The sequence below is a fragment of the Amblyraja radiata genome, chromosome 10, assembly GCF_010909765.2.
Source record: "Amblyraja radiata isolate CabotCenter1 chromosome 10, sAmbRad1.1.pri, whole genome shotgun sequence".
Taxonomy (NCBI): Eukaryota; Metazoa; Chordata; class Chondrichthyes; order Rajiformes; family Rajidae; genus Amblyraja; species Amblyraja radiata.
Genome location: NC_045965.1, coordinates 53,017,874 through 53,035,147, shown reverse-complemented (window position 1 = coordinate 53,035,147; position 17,274 = coordinate 53,017,874). Strand labels below are relative to the sequence as shown.

The 17,274-nt window shown below is 42.2% G+C and overlaps 1 protein-coding gene across 1 annotated transcript in view; it reads left to right on the top strand.

The window, feature by feature from the left end:
- The window catches only part of cfap57 (cilia and flagella associated protein 57), a 46,304-nt gene that overhangs the window by 26,342 nt on the left and 2,688 nt on the right, over nt 1–17,274 (top strand). Inside the window, exons 14-21 of the mRNA XM_033028862.1 lie at nt 899–1,089; nt 1,251–1,424; nt 1,812–1,970; nt 2,981–3,124; nt 4,943–5,059; nt 7,043–7,177; nt 11,753–11,896; nt 15,225–15,360. Of these exons, the coding sequence (XP_032884753.1) occupies nt 899–1,089; nt 1,251–1,424; nt 1,812–1,970; nt 2,981–3,124; nt 4,943–5,059; nt 7,043–7,177; nt 11,753–11,896; nt 15,225–15,360 (1,200 nt within the window). The remainder of the gene's footprint in view (nt 1–898; nt 1,090–1,250; nt 1,425–1,811; nt 1,971–2,980; nt 3,125–4,942; nt 5,060–7,042; nt 7,178–11,752; nt 11,897–15,224; nt 15,361–17,274) is intronic.

Here is a 17,274-nt window from a genome sequence, read left to right as displayed (position 1 = left end):
TGACACCTGGAGCAGCGGATGCAATAGATGAGGTTGTAGGAGTTGCAGGTGAACGAACCTCTGCCGCACCTGGAAAGACTGCCTGGATCCTTGAATGAAGGGGGGAGGTAAAGTGACAAGTGTAGCATTTCCTGCGGTCGCAAGGGTTACGTTAATTGAAGTAGTTTTTTGGAAACTAATCCAAACTCAGTAACAGTGGCACAAAGGCAGTGTTAGAGTCGTTTCTAATTTCTCCTTTTCTACTATTAATTGTTTCTCATACAGTATATGAAGTGAACATTTCTTACCTGCCACTTGCCAGCAGAGGGCATTCAAACCTCTCAGTTTCACCTCTCAGTCCAGGAACTCTTCCGTGGTCATCATACATTTACAAGTCACAATACAAACAACTTCTAGAAACATAGAAAAATTGGTGCAGGAGTAGGCCATTCGACCCTTCGAGCCAGCACCGTCAATCAATATGATCATGGCAGATCATCGAAAATCAGTACCCCTACTACTCTGCTGGTAGTCAGTTCTCTAACTTATCCTTATTTATCATTGCTCTTTAAAGTTGTTCAGGCTCTCAGTAGTTTTCAAACAGTTTCAACAATATTTGTTCAGATGACTAAAGAAAACATATAAAGGTCTCTGAAAAATAGCCAGCAGGCGCATCAGAACCTGTAAAGAGAAAGAATGAGTTAATATCTTGGTCAGAAACTCTGTCAAAACAAGTCATGCTCTGGCAATGAATAAACAGAGGTATTCATTACTATCTCCAATCAGTTGTGGTGATGATCACTCCAATAGCCCTGCCCTATTTCACCAGGTAATCTAACACATTGCAGGCTGGAATCAGGCCATCTGCTGCATACATATTTCAAAATAAATTTACTTCCATACATATTTCCAATTTTAGAAACAATGAACAATCAGAAATTAATGTTGGAATATGAAAAATACCAGGAGCTGCAAATGAAATCGCAGCGGATGCAGGAAGATTATGAGAGGCAATTGAGTGAGATGGATGAAAGTAAGACCCAAGCATTAGAGGAGCTGACAGAGTACTATGAGACCAAACTCCAGGAGAAGTCCACACTTATCACAGAGGTAAGGCAGAAGCAAGTGAAATAGGAATTAATGTGACTCTGTAAAATTAAACATACTTTTCACAAATTACAATCAACTTACTGTTTAATACTATTTCATGCTTTCTCTTTGTTTTATTCAGTTGACTGTGGTACTGATGGTTCCTCTTTTAATTATCTCAGTTGCAGGAAGAGAGCAGGCATCAGATTAAAGAGTCTGATGAAACAAAGAAACAAATAGAGGAGGACTGTGACCGTGAAATTCAGGACATTAAAATTAAATATGAACGGAATCTGCGAGATGAGAAGGAGGCAAATCTCCGACTGAAAGGAGAAACGGGAATCATGAGGAAAAAGGTATGAACAGGTCATTTTATTTTTTTTAATTCTAGGCTGGGGAATTGCCTTTATAGTGCTGTGGCTTAGACTTCCAACTTTGCAGTCAGCATACGAAGCAAGGAAATTTTGATCGGTGTTCCAAGCAAGCTATCTGAAAATGATGAGTAATTGTGTGGTTCTCAACTGATATATCATGGATCCTTGTTGCTTTATCTGGCACATTGAAAGTTCCCTTCTCCAGAGAGATGCAAGTCCCCTTTTAAGAACATGGAACACAGAACTTAGGAAATTTGGAAAACTGTCTTGTGATAGAGACTTGATCATTTTTTCATTCCCATTAGGTGTGGAAGTCCGATGGTTTTACTCTGTCCTCTCATCGCTCTCCAACATTTCTTCTTTTCGCAGTTTACCAGTTTGCAGAAAGAAATTGAAGACCGACAGGGAGAGATTGAGAAACTGAAAACAGAACAGCAGAAGTTACATGGAGTCATCAGATCTCTGGAGAAAGACATCCAAGGATTGAAGAAAGAAATTTTAGAACGAGATGAAACGATCCAAGATAAGGTGAGTCAGCTGGGAATATGAAAAAAGGGACAAAGAACTTGCCTAGATGGGAGAGATTATTTTCTGGTTTTATTTCCCAATTTCCAGTATCTGCTTTATTTTGCTTTTTGGTTACCGTTTAATTCATTCTCATGTGGAAGAAGCTTTGCTTAACTCTCAATCAAGATTTCTATTTATATCGGCAAAATGCTGGAAACCCACAATAGAACATGCAACATCTGTGAAAAGAGTTAACAGCTCAGCTTGAAGATGCTTCATCAGATTTCTGTTTGTTGCTTTCACTTTGTTCACTCCCAATAGTTTCAAATTAAAATATGTTATGTTTTCTAATTTTTCCAAGTCAGCTATGAAAATGTTAACTCGGTAATGTAGTGGCATCACCCTCATCCTTTTGTGAGCCCAAGTGGTCTCCCATTCAACTACCAAACATATCTAATGAGTTTCTGAGACCAAACATGATCAGACATTTACAACTAGCATCAAGAGACAAAACACTCATACCATTGTATATTATAACAATATTACACAGGGTGGTGGATATAAGGTACAAGCTGCCAGAGGAGGTAGTTGAGACAGGTACTATAACATTTAGACAGGTACACAGCCAGCAAAAGTTAGGGATATAGCCCAAGCACGAGCAGGTGGGACTTGTCTAGAGGGGGCAACGTGGGCAAGTTGGGCTGAAGGGTCTGTTTCCATGCTGTAAGACTCTGTGACCCTGTTACATTGGGAAGAAGACAAAAGTGGTATATAATGCTGCATTGTGGAAAAGATTTGAGGAACTTCAGATTTTGCAATGTCACTCATTCAATTGTATTATACCTCATTGAATATAACTGCAGCCATTTCAACATATTACAAAAAGTATGTTTTTATTTATGGCATTTATGGCAAATATGCATAGCTCTAATGCATAGACTGAAGGTTGTTACTGTCAGCATCATTCCAGTAGAGGACAGCAAGAAATTACAACAGCTGTAAAATGTATCTAACATTCTGATCTTCTGTAGGAAAAGCGCATCTATGATCTCAAAAAGAAGAATCAAGAACTGGAGAAATTTAAGTTTGTTCTGGATTACAAAATCAAGGAACTAAAACAGCAGATTGAGCCAAGAGAAAATGATATAAAAGAAATGAAAGAACAGATTCAGCAAGTAAGTATTAAATATTGAGCAAGACATCCTTGCATTTGTCTGAAAGAGCAGCCTGGGCCTCGGTAGAACAACTCATTGGAAAGGCAATACCTCTGGCTGTGTAGCTGTCCTCAGTATAACAGGGCGCATGGTGGCGCAGCGGTAGAGTTGCTGCCTTACAGCACCACAGACCCGGGTTTGATCCTAACTACGGGTGCTGTCTGTACGGAGTTTGTACGTTCTGTGACCATGTGGGTTTTCTCCAGGTGATCTGGTTTCCTCCCACACTCCAAAGACATGCAGGTTTGTAGGTTAATTGGCTTCTGTGAATTGCCCCTAGTGTATGGTTCATCTTGTTCCTTGTAGACTCGGTGGACCGAAAGGCCTGTTTCTGCACTGTATCTCTAAACGCAACTAATGTGGGACGAGAAATGAAACAACATGCGTTGATATTATTCCTCAGTATTTTTGGAAGGATTTCACGATGAAAACATAAAAAATAATAGGAGCAGGCGTCTGGCCACTTGAGCCTACCCTGCCATTTAATATGATTGTGGCTCATCTGCCTCAGGCCTCGTCCTATTTTGTGCAAGTTGTCCATAGTGCTCAATTCTCTGATCCTTCAAAAATGTATATTCTTTGTCTTAAAAACCTGTAATGATGTAATTCTCTGGGTTAGAGAATTCTCAAGATTCACCACTCTCTGTGAGAAGTTCTCAGTTTTATATTATCAGACCAATACCATCCTCCTCCACCCCCACCCCCCTCCCCTACATATCACCAATGCTGAAGGGAAAGAGTTTTAGAAACCTGAGGGGCAACTTCTTCAAATAGGGGGGAAGTGGTTGAGACATTTACAATAATTATATTTAAATAATGTGTCGACTGGTGTATAGAAAAGAAAGCTTTAGAGGGATTGAGGTTAATGTCCCGACCTATGAAAGCAAGAATATCATGCCATTTTACCACTCTTTTGCCACTTTTATTGAGTTGTGAGCAGGGACTCTAAGATCCCTCTGTACATTAATGCCAATAATTTGCCAATTTTTCTCACCGTAACATTCTTAAAATTACAAAAGGGCAGCATGGTGGTGCAGCGGTAGAGTTGCTGCCTTACAGCGCTTGTAGCACCAGAGACCAGGGTTGGATCCCAACTATGGATGCAGTCTGTACAGAGTTTGTATGTTCTCCCTGTGACTGCGTGGGTTTTCTCCAAGATCTTCGGTTTCCTCCCACACTCCACAGACGTACAGGTTTGTAGGTTAATTGGCTTGGTATGTGTAAATTGTCCCTAATGTGTACAGGATAGTGTTAATGTGCAGGGATCGCTGGTCAGTGCGGAAGGTGCTGTTTCTGCGCTGTATCTATAAACTAAACTAAACTAAATGAGATTTGAAGTTCCCAATTCAATTACATATTTCCCTAACCCTTGGAAAATTATTGTTAAAAGATCTGGTTCAAAAGCTTTCCAAACAGAAACAAAATGCAAAGATGATATTTCGGGTATCAGAAAAAACACAAAAAATATGCTAATCATCTCTTGCAGTTCACATGCAAGAAGTCCTCTTGTACTAAAACATAAAAATAAAACAGTACATCATAGAAACAGGCCCTTTAGCTCATGGTGTTTGTGGTAATCATGATGCCAATCTAAACTAACCCCATCTGTCTGGACAAGGTCTATATCCCTCTATTCCCTGTTTGTTCACAGCTTCTAACAACTTCTTAATAAAATTAATGAAAGGTGACAATGAATAGAAAATAAAGCTTCTTTGAGTAAATCTTATCACCCTGAGATGGTTAACCTTATCTTTTTTTTTCCTTCTGGTACCTTTGTAGATGGAAACTGAGTTGGAATTGTTCCACAAACAAAATACACAACTGGAACTTAATATCGGAGAGCTCAAACAGAAATTGAAAGCAACAGAAGCAGAGATGCGTAAAGAAATGGAGAAGGTTTGAATATATTAAATCATGTATGCATGTATATATTGACATGGACAGGCACATAAGATTTGTCTTTTCAGACTCTAATACTTTTATTGCATCAATATTAACAATTGTTATGGTAAAATGAATTTTATGAATATCATAGCAATGACGCACAAATATTTTGATGTGTTATTCTCCAACTGAATACAATTATTAATTTGGCTTCAAAAAGCATTAAACGTTCAAATTTAAATTAAACTAAACTATGACGATGATTTTTAGAAAAATATCAACTGAAAAGATAATAGACTAAATAAAGTTTTAATTGCTCATCTATATTACTAAAAGTCTGATCTTGACCGCTTTTGGCCGACTATGCTGCGATTTCCAAGTGAACGTCACCACCTACGGCCGTCTTATTTGGCCACCTCACTCAGAGCCCCCCTCCGCCTTCCGGGACCGGAGGATATTTCCCATCGATGAAAAATCAGAGAGATATTAATGTTTATTAAAAAATTGCCATTCTCTCTGCTGCCCCCACTGGCGGCAGGGGGGAGGGACTATAAAACCCGGAAGTGTTGTCCCTCACGCTGCCAGACCCAGGAAGCGAGAGGGTCACGGCTCTCTGAGCTGCGAATAAACACTGAATGCACGTCTACTCCACGTTGAGTCGCCTCGATGCGGCTGTAAAGTGGCTGCTGCCCAATTGTTTGCCTCGTCTTTTTTTTAAAGTTTGTGTTCACAAAATGAAGTTTGGTTGTCAGGTGGCAGCTGCCCAATTGTTTGCCTCGCCTTTTTTTTTTAAAGTTTGTGTTCACAAAATGAATTTTGGTTGTCAGGTGGCTGCTGCCCAATTGTTTGCCTCGCCTTTTTAAAAAGTTTGTGTTCACAAAATGAATTTTGGTTGTCAGGTGGCTGCTGCCCAATTGTTTGCCTCGCCTTTTTAAAAAGTTTGTGTTCACAAAATGAATTTTGGTTGTCGGGTGGCTGCAGCCAAATTGTTTGCCTTGGCTTGGCTTTTAAAATCGTTGCAACAGTTGGCTGCCAGCCCAAGAATCCATTCGGCCCACAATGTCTATACTAGCCCTCTGGAAACCAGTACCGTCAGCCCGCAACACCCATACTAGCGCAACAGAAAGCCCCCCCCCCCCCACCACTGGCGAGCAATATTGGAATTGGTGGAGAGGTGTAATATTGCGTTGGTGACCAGTCCTCCCGTGTGATGCTGGGACCCAACGGGTCCCACTTAGTCTAGTATTTTATAAATCTATTCCACAGTCATTTTAATGTATTAAAAATCTAATTCCTGTGGCTACAGATGTTGCAACCCGGGGCCCCTATGTTTCTGCTGTCCACTGCACAGGGTACAAGCTGCCCAATCCATGTGTCGGGGAAGTCATCAGAGACTCATTCTGCTTTTACTCCCTTCTCTACTTTTCTCATGAACTCTCTCTCCATCCACTACTACCCTTTCTGCATTGTGCCCATCTACATTGCAGACATTGAGTCCACAGGCAAAATTGTTTAATTGCACAGGTCAAATGCTTCTTAAAGGAAGGATAGGCACAACAGTAATAGTTCCTCAAAAAAAGAATGACTCAATTCATGTATTCTTGGTGAGTATCATAGAGTTATAGTCATAGAGTGTGGAAACAGGCCCTTTGGCCCAATTTTCCAACAGCAGCCAACACATCCCAGCTACACTAGTCCCACCTGCCAGCATTTGGTCCATATCCCTCCAAATCTGCCCTATCCATGTACCTGTCCAACAGTTTCTTAAATGTTGGGATAGTCCCTGCCTCAACTACCTCTCCTGGCACCCTTTGTGTGAAAAGACAAATTGACAGTTTATGCTATCTATAAAATATGGTCACCAAATAAGGGATAAATCCAATTTCTAAACAAAAATACTTCAATTAAATGATTTTATTATTTTGAAAATTCCTCTTTTCCCTATCTGAGAGACATCCATTCTTTTTTAATGGTTTCCCATTCTTTTTCTTTCAGGTGCATAGTGTAGAATCAGTCGTCAAACGTTTTAAGACTGATGTATACAACTGTGTGGGGTTTATTCAGGATCCAAAAAAACTGAAGGAAAGTGTGCAGCAACTGTACGAGAAATATGTACCTCAGTCGGATGTGGTAAGGCCATATGTACAATTGAAATATTTACATTGTGCAACTCAGTAAAAACTATACCTTCTTTACTCTGTAGAGCTATTGAAATTAGACACACAACTGTGTCCATTGCTAAGGCTTGCAAGGGGCACATGAAGCAACGACCAAGAAAGCACACCAATGCCTCTACCTCCTCAGAAGGCCTAGGAAGTTTGATATGTCCCCTACAACTCTTACCAACTTCTACAGATGCGCCATAGGAAGCATTTTATCAGGATACATCACAGCTTGGTTGGGAACAGCTCCATCCAAGACGGCAAGAATTATGGACGCAATCCAGACTATCACACAAACCAACCTCCCTGCCATTGACTCGATTTATACCTCACGCTGCCTCGGCAAGGCCAGCAGCATAATCAAGGATGAGTCACACCCTAGCCAACCTCTCTCCTCCCGCCTCCCATCGGGGAAAGGTTATAGAAATGTGAAAACACACACCTCCAAATTCAAGGACAGTTTCTTCCCAGCTGAATCTCTCAGTAACCTTTCAACCACTTGCTGATCATGCATCTAAAATATTCAAGGAATCCATATTTTGTATTTGATTCCTCTAGCAATTAATGCTAACACTTATTAGTTTTCCTAATTAGTTGTAGTAGCCTTTAGTGAATCAAGCAGAATCATGAGAGCCCCTGTAAGCCAGTATAGGTTGGGATGTGTATAGAAGTTGGGAGGTCATGTTGCAGTTGTATAAGATGTTGGTGAGACCGCATTTAGAGTATTGTGTTCAGTTCTGGGCACCATGTTATAGGAAAGATATTGTCAAGTTTGAAAGGGTTCAGAAAATATTTACGAGGATGTTGCCAGGACTAGAGGGTGTAAGCTATAGGGAGATGTTGAGTAGGCTGGGTCTATATTCCACGGAGTGCAGAGGGATGAGGGGAGATCTTATCATTGGCGGTCACTCGAAACAAGTATGACTGTCCTCTCATTGCCAGGCACAAAAGGCTTTCCTTTTCTTGGAGATGAGCTGTTCTATTTCTGTGTTGTTCTCGTCAAACCAGTCCTAGTGTTTTCTGGACTTGCACCCAAAGATGTTTTTACAGGTATCAATGATGGTCGATTTGAGCCAGCTCCAGTGCCCTTCAATATCATCAGGATATTCCTGTTGGAGGCTTTCCCCAAGAGAAGCCTGAAATCACTGCTGGGGGGCAGTTTCCTCCAAGCTTTCAAAGTTCAGCCTTGGCCGGATCTGCTTCGTTTGAATCCTCCTCTTCCTCTTGAGTTTGATGGACATCATGGAGCGGATGAGGCGATGATCTGTCCAGCAGTCATCTGCATCGATCATGGCCCTTGTGATGGTCACGTCACGGCAGTCCCTGGCTTGTACAATGACATAGTCAATGAGATGCCACTGTTTGCATCGTGGGTGTCTCCAAGATGCCTTTAGTTTGTTTTTCTGGTGAAAGAGGGTGTTTGTGATGATGAGGTCGTGCTGAGCACATTTGCTGAGAAGCAGAGCTCCGTTGCAGTGCATGTTCCCGATACCTTCCTTTCCAATGGTCCCCTTCCAGAGGTGTTGGTTCCGGCCGACCCTGGTGTTGAAGTCTCCTAGGAGAATAATCTTATCCTCCCTGGGGATTTTAGACAATGTCTCGTCCAAGCAGGCGTAGAAGTTCTCTTTTACTTCCTCTTCAGAGTCTAAAGTTGGGGCATAGGCACTCATAACTGTTGCCATCTGGTTGTTGGCAAGCACTAGATGGATGGTCATGAGACGCTCACTGATTCCCACAGGAAGTTCAGAGAGGTGGCTGATGAGCTGGTTCCTGATGACAAACCCAACACCATGGATTCTGGGCTCATCAGCAGCTTTTCCTTTCCAGAAGAAAGTGTTCTGCTCCTTCAGTTGTCCTTCGTCTTGCCTGCCGGGTTTCAGAAAGGGCAGCTATGTCAATCCGGCATCTTCTCAGTTCTCTTGCGATGATCGTGGTTCTCCTCTCTGGTCTGTTACTGGTTGCACTATCCATCAATGTGCGCATATTCCATGCTTCAAAGTTCATATTCATATTTCTGTGTTTCTGACCACGTGTGGTGATACCTCTGAACGCGGTAATCCAGTCGGTAAGTTTGAGGCCGGCTATTTTTAGGGCACCTTTTTTAGCCCTTTCCCCAAGTGGGGTGAGCAGAATGGATCTTAAAGAGGACTGCTCAATCATGGGTGCAGATGCAACAGTCCAGCGACTGAATCTAGCATCCACCACTTGTTGTGTCAGCTCATAACTAGGGGCTTCCAGATCTCACAATCCTGCCCCCGTCACCACTTGCTGATCGCCAGAGGACTTAATCCAGGGTGTTAGATGAATTCCCTATATGGAGGACGCCTGTGCGAAACTTTGTTAAACGTGGAGAGACTGGTGCACAGATCTGGGTCAGGATCCAGTGGCATGGAGTCCAAGATGACCGGAGATCCTTTTCTGCTGCAGCCTTCATCCAGCCGTTGTGATGCTCCACTAAAGTGTGCCATTGTCCTCCGCCTGTTCCACCGTTGAGGTCTTGGTTGGATTGCTCTTTGTCAGAGATCTCCCCCTCGACCTTACCGCCATGGGTGGCCCTACCAGGAGCATAGCTCCAGACGGCATCGTTCTCAGGATCTCAGGACCACACAAGCTCCTCCACCACGACAAGGTGACAATCCACGGAGAAGAAACACTGTCGTTCCCTGACCGGAGATCTTATAGAAGTATACAAAATCATGAGAGGAATAGATTGTGTAGATGCACAGAGTCTTTTGCCCAGAGTAAGGGGATCAAGGACCAGAGGACATAGGTTCAAGGTGAAGTGAAAAAGATTTAATTGGAATCCGAGGGGTAACTTTTTCCACACAAAGGTTGGTGGGTGTATGGAACATGCAGCGAGAGGAGGTAGTTGAGGCTGGGACTATCCCATCATTTAAGAAACAGTTAGACAGGTACATGGATATGACAGGTTTGGAGGGATATGGACCAAGCGCAGGCAAGTGGGACTAGTGTAGCTGGGACATTGTTGGCCGGAGTGGGCGAGTTGGGCCGAAGGGCCTGTTTCCACACTGTATCACTCTATGACTATGACTATGACTATCCCTCAGAGTAATGCCAGCCACAGAAAATGTCTGACAGTGGGAACACTCTCAGGCAGAAGGAGTCACGTGCTTCCTAGAAACACGATATTTATCATCAGGGAATTCTTCTTACAATCTACTACGATTTGCACATTGAGGAAATGGAAAGATTTCCTGTTCCTAAACTTGCCTGTGTTTTTAATGAGCATGCGTTTAGCTGATGCAGCAAACGAGCATTGTTTGTAACTCTCAGTAATGGCTCTGTCCCACTTAGGCGATTTTTAAAAGCGACTACAGGCAACTAGGCTGTTGCCACATGGTCGCCGGGGTGTCGCCTGTATGGTCGTGAATAGTCTTGTAGGATCCAGTAAATCTCACGAGTGAAAGTAAAGGACAAGCGACACCAAGCTTTGCCAAACACCTTGTCGTTCGTTTCATAAAATCTCATTACTCCTCGTGTATAGATAAACCCGTTAGTCCCTCTGACCTCAGAGTCGGAATCTCAGCTCTTGACCCTCATGTGACGCTGCTCGTTACTAAGCAATGGGAACAAGCTGTACCTAAAAACCACGTGGGCATGAAGTCGCCACAGTCTCCTCAGTCGCCCAAAGAATCGTAGCGTTTTTCTGGTCGCCGCTGGATTTTTCGGCGGCTTTCAAAGATAGTTGGCTTGACGACAATGAGCGTAGCTTGACTTCTCCTGACATAGGTGCTGTCGCAGGATGTCGCCAGGATCACGTAGGTTGTCGCCAAGATGATGTAGGTTGTCACCGGTGAATTTGATTGGCGATAGGTACCGGCGACTGACTTGTCGTACCTTGTGGTAGCTTATCGCGGGTGGACGTAGGTTGTCATAGGTGTGGTCGTAGGTGGACGTCCTAATGGGTCACTGGTTGGCGGTAGCTTGCCGTAGCTTGACGTCGACTAGGTGGTAGGTTGTTGTAGACATTGTCGTAGGGGGGTCCAGTCGCCGGTTTTACAGCAACCAGCTACAACTATGACAGTCGCCAAATAATCGCCTAAGTGGGACAGACCCATAACACTCCCTGGAAGGAGGCTTTGTGAACATCTTTGAATCATTTCCTCTGCTCATCTGGTAATCTTAATGACAGGGTTTGATTACTCTAACATTGTGCACAACTGTCACATAACATCCCAACTTCTATACTCAATCTGAGTTGAGTCTAAAGAAGGGTCTCCACCCGAAACGTCATCTAGCCATGTTCTCCAGAGATGCAATCTGACCCACTGAGTTACTCCAGCATTTTGTGTCCTTTTCTATACTCAATTCTCTGACTGATGAAGACCAGTGTGCCACTTCACCACCCTATCAACCTGCAGTGCCACTTTCAGGAAATATGTATTTGTGCTCCTCGCTCCCACTGAACTTTAGCACACCCCAGGATATTTAACTATAGTTATTTACTTGACAAAATCTAACTTCCAATTTAAATGGTCCACATGAATTAGTTTTTCTTCTTTAACTATTTCCTACTTGCCAGTTTGATATTACAGCTATGGATTCAGATATTCAGCGAGAGTTTGGACGACAAAGAAACCACCTGGAGAAAAGCATTGCAACACTTCAGAAAAAACTAGTGAAAGATGCAGAGATTCACCGCGCTGACAATGTCCGCATTATGCAGGTAATAAATTCAAGCCTGGGCAACAGAGTATTGCATCTTTGTTGAAAGAAACGGTTAATACATTTAAGTCAGAGAATGTAACTTTTTTTTTGGTGATGTCAGATTCTTCTTTTGTTTTCATTAGGTTGTACATTGTATTTCATGTGAACATTCATTTTTAAGATTCAGAATGTTTGAAGCTGAGCCTTGTGGTTATATTGACATTATTAATTTTCCCAAAGGAAAATTTAACATCATTATTATGAAATATTCATTAAATAAAACCGCATAATTAGATCAGCAATCCTGGCATGAATTGCATTTACTAATGTATGTTTGAATACATTTTAAGGATCTTCACAATAAACAGATTTTTCTCTTTTGTGATGGACGTGAGTAATCACTGGAAAAAGTGCCAAGGAAAATATGATGGAAAGTGTTCTGAGCCTTCATGCACTTAAATTAATTGGCATCTATTCAGAGTTTATCCTCCGGTGCATATTGCCCAGGTGACTACATTTAAACAAAAAAAATCTTTCAGCATCACGCACTTTCCTCTCCTGGTACTTTCCCTTGCAACCGCAGGAAATTATTTATTATTATTATTATACATTAACTTATGGGCGCCTTTCAAAGGACTCTCAAGGACGCCTTACAAAATTTAGTAAGCAGATTACAAAACATATAAGCGGAATGAAACAAAACAAAAAAAAAACAGTAAAGACATCAACAATACACAATTCAAAGAGAGAGCAGCGGCAGCTAATCCGCCAGCGTTCACTCTCTCTTCCGGCAGCCATCTTGGAAACGGAACAATCAAAACACATTTTAACATTGAACATCCACCACAGTGACTCCTACACACTCCTCACTGGTGGAAGGCAAAATAAAGTTCAAGGCCTTCCGCTAGCTCTTCTTCGATCGTGGGCCTCGAGCCCCCGTTGACGGGACGATCTTGACTCCCGTAGCCAGTGTTCGGGCCCTCCGCGTCGAGGCGCTCCACTCCCGCATCGGGGGGGTGTCAGCTCCCCCGCGCCGGGCATTCGTACCTCACGTCGGGGCTGGTCGAGCCTTCCGCGGCGTTGGAGCTCCCGACTCGGCCTCACCCGAAACTGAGAGCCCTAAATGTTAAAGCCCGCGGTGGTCACGGTGGGAGTGATCCCAGGCAAGGGATCGGCTCCGATGTTAATTCCACGCCCCGCGGTGAGACTCACGACAGTCCGAGGAGGCTTCCAGCTCCAGCGATGGTAGGCCTAAGAACCCGGAGAATGTGATCTGAAAATTGATCACATCTCCGTGAAGGTAGGAACTTGAAAAAAGTTTCCCCCGATCCCCTCTTCCCCCCCCCCCCCCCCCCCCCGCTCCACATAAAACAACATTAAAACAAACTTCTAACATACTAAAATAGCAAAAGGAATGGAAAGACAAACAGACTGCCGGTAGGGCTGCCATCTCCCCCCCCCCGTGGCCACGCCCCTAACTGCTACACTTGTCGCTTCACCTCCCCCCTTGATTCCATCCAAGGACCTAAGCAGTCTTTCTAGGAGCGGCAGAGGTTCACCTGCACCTCCTCCAACCTCATCTATTGCATCCTGATAACCAACCTGATCTCCGGGTGGCTTAGCACTTCAACTCCCCCTCCCATTCCGAATCCGACCTTTCTGGCCAGAGTGGCCAGAGTGAGTCCCACTGCAAATTGGAGGAGCAGCACCTCGTATTTCGCTTGCATAGTTTACACCCCAGCGGTATGAACATTGATTTCTCTAATTTCAGTTAGTCCTTGCTTTCTCCCTCATTGCCCTCCCCTTCCCAGCTCTCCCACAGCCCACTGTCTCCGCATCTTCCGTTCTTCTTCCCGCCCCCCCATCCCCACATCAGTCTGAAGAAGGGTCTCGACCCGAAACATCACCTATTCCTTCGCTCCATAGATGCTGCCTCACCCGCTGAGTTTCTCCATTATTTTTGTCTACCTTCGCTTTTTTCAGCATCTGCGGTTCTTTCTTAAACATTTCAGCATCAGGCAAACATTTTACAGTAGATCACTTGAAGGAATGTTTTTTTAGGAACATGGTCCATTTTGGTTTGAAGCCCAAATTGTAACATGGTCTGTCCAACTGCAAGGGTGAAACGTGCTCTCCTTCAGACCCCTTGGTTGATTGGAAAGTGGAGGAGTGGGTGGGGCAGTTCAATCTAAGCAACATTTTTCTCGGCCATAATTTTGAGCATCCTGGAATAGGAAATGTTTCAGAAAAGTAGAGACCGTGCTATGGGTGTTATACGCCAAGCAGTATTTTAAATTTGGATAACTTTAGGCTCAAATTCAATAAACAGCTAGCATAAAAATCCCTCCCTCATCTCAGATCATTCATCCTCTGTCTGTTTCAGACTACAATATCCAGTATGAGCCACAGTTCCCTGGCTTCAGTAATGGCTACAAAAATACAAGTTCCCCATGACTGTCTGCAGCTATTGTCACAGGCTTAACTAATTTGCCTGCCATTTCACCATCTTATGTGACATGAGCTTGGATTCTGATCACATTCATGTCTTATTACAATGACTGCTCTCCTTGTAATTCACCCTTTTCCATCATCCCATCTGCAGCTGAAATCACATGTTTGTGCTTGCCCGACCAGTTTCCTCCTCTGGAAAGTTTCAGTCTTCTGAAAACCTGAGGCATATACTCTGTCTTGAATCGGATCCACTTCAGTCATTATTCATTAATGCCTCAAAGTTCAAAATGTCTTCCTGCTATAAAAAATGTTTAATTGCCTTGTTCTTTCTGTATCTTAATCCTACTCCAGCCATGTTTGATCCATGCTCTGGAATTATTTTCCTAAATCAATCTGCATCCCTATATTTCATTTTCATCTAGCCCTTCCCCATGTTTTAATCGTTCCTTAATGTGTTTTTCTCCATCTCTGCATCCTTCCTTTGTCTGAAATCCCTACATGAAGCACATTGGGGTACTTAAAAGTGCTACATGAACGGAGAAAATTGTATAGCAATGTTGAAACTACAGTCTACAGATAGATTATTTTCAGATTTTTTCGAAAAGGTAAATAATTTAATGCTAAAAAGATGGAAATAATTTTAAATGACATGATTATTTAACATTATTGCTCATCAATGATATGGCCCCAAATGACCTAATGAGGAATAATCATTGTGGGAAAGTTATACTCCCATCTTAGACTTAAGCTAGTTATTGCAGATCCATTGGGCTCCTTTATTATGATGTTCTAAATTTTTCCTTGCCTTTATAGACAAACAACATTGTAATTATTTGTGCTACTCACTCCACTTTTAGTTAGGAACTAACTAAGGCCAAGTCTTTTCGATTTCTCAGGAAAACGTTGTTTTAATTAAAGAGATAAACGATCTGCGGCAGGACCTGAAGATTGCTCGCATCAAGGTACATGATTTGGAAGTAACCCTTGGAACCCAGAAAAAGACCAAGAAACCATGTGCCGCAGACTTTAAAGGTAAAATATTGAAATCTCAATAAACTAACAGCGAAACAACAAGGGAAAAACTCGGAAGTCCAATTAATCTCCTAACTTGTATCATCATCCTAGTATATGTATTGATCACAATTATGCATACCAGGCAAATTTGACTGGAAATGGTTAAATTATATTTTGGAAATAAATCATGTGATAGAAGCAGAATTAGGCCATTGGGCCCATCGTCTGCTCCGTCATTCAATCATGGGACAGCTATATCTCCCTCCTAACCCCATTCTCCTGCCTTCTCTCCATAACCCCTGACACCTGTACTAATCAAGAAATGATCTATCTCTGCCTTAAAAATCTCCATTGACAGCCTCCACAGCCATCACTGGCAAAGAATTTCACAGATACACCGTCCTCTGACTAAATACATTCCTCCTCATCTCCTTCCTAAAGGAATGCCGTTGAATCCATTGAAACTTATTAAAATTTGGAATAATTTTCCAGTTATTACATATTAAATCTCTAAGGCAAAACAATATAGAAAAGAAAAATCAAAAATTATTTTCACACCCATAAGAAAAAACAGTAGTTTCATACCCATGGCCAAAAAAATGATGCAGGCTCACTTTTAAGTATGGGTAACATCCTTGACCAGAAAAGCCTAACTCTGAAGACCTTTTTATACAGTTATCATCAAAAGGTGAATTTTCACAGTACCTTCCACTTTCACAATGTTATCTTATTAAGGTTTCTATATTACTCCAATGTTAAAATGAATAATTAGAACTCCAGTAGATCACTTCCATTGCCTCCTCCAGTGACAGATCCCTGTTCTAATATCATCTACCTGTGTCATGTTTATATTAAAAATATACTTTGCATCATCTTAATTGTTCTCCATGGTTTCACCGTTGTAAAACAGGACATATCAAGTCATGTGTTAAAATGCAGGCATTCTAAAGCAACTCCAAAACATTGGATGATAGAAAAGACTAGTCAGTGAGAATGCAGGGAATCACAGATTATTAGTCTGTTATTATTAATTGTCTATCTATTATTAGGGAAGTAGTAACTATATAACCATATAACAATTACAGCACGGAAACAGGCCATCTCGGCCCTACAAGTCCGTGCCGAACACTTATTTTCCCCCTAGTCCCATCTACCTGCACTCAGACCATAACCCTCCATTCCTTTCCCAACCACTATACCTATCCAATTTATTTTTAAATGATAAAATCGAACCTGCCTCCACCACTTCCACTGGAAGCTCATTCCACACAGCTACCACTCTCTGAGTAAAGAAGTTCCCCCTCATGTTACCCCTAAACTTCTGTCCCTTAATTCTGAAGTCATGTCCTCTTGTTTGAAACTTCCCTACTCTCAATGGGAAAAGCTTATCCACGTCAACTCTGTCTATCCCTCTCATCATTTTAAAGACCTCTATCAAGTCCCCCCTTAACCTTCTGCGCTCCAAAGAATAAAGACCTAAATTGTTCAACCTTTCTCTGTAACTTAGTTATAACTTATCTCTTAACTTATCTTATAATAAGTTTCTCTTTCTCTTAATTCTCTTTCTCTATTTCTCTTAACTTATAATAAGACTGGACAGAGTCATTATCAATATATGTCAGACATTTTGTTTATATATGTCTTTTGGATTTCTTTTGTAACATCCAAAAAAGATAAGAGGAAATTAGTTGATGTGATGTGTTTCGACCAGTTGAAAGCTGTTGGTAAGGTGCTGCACAGAGGAATATTTAACAACATTAGATCATCCAGTAGAATGGGTAGTATACTGATGTGGACTGAGGGTGGGTTACAGAAGAGAAATGGGAGTGATTGTGGGACTGGAAGGCTGTGAATACTATGATACCATAAGAATCAGTGCTACTCATCACTTCAGAATCAGAATCAGAATCAGAATCATACTTTATTCGCCGA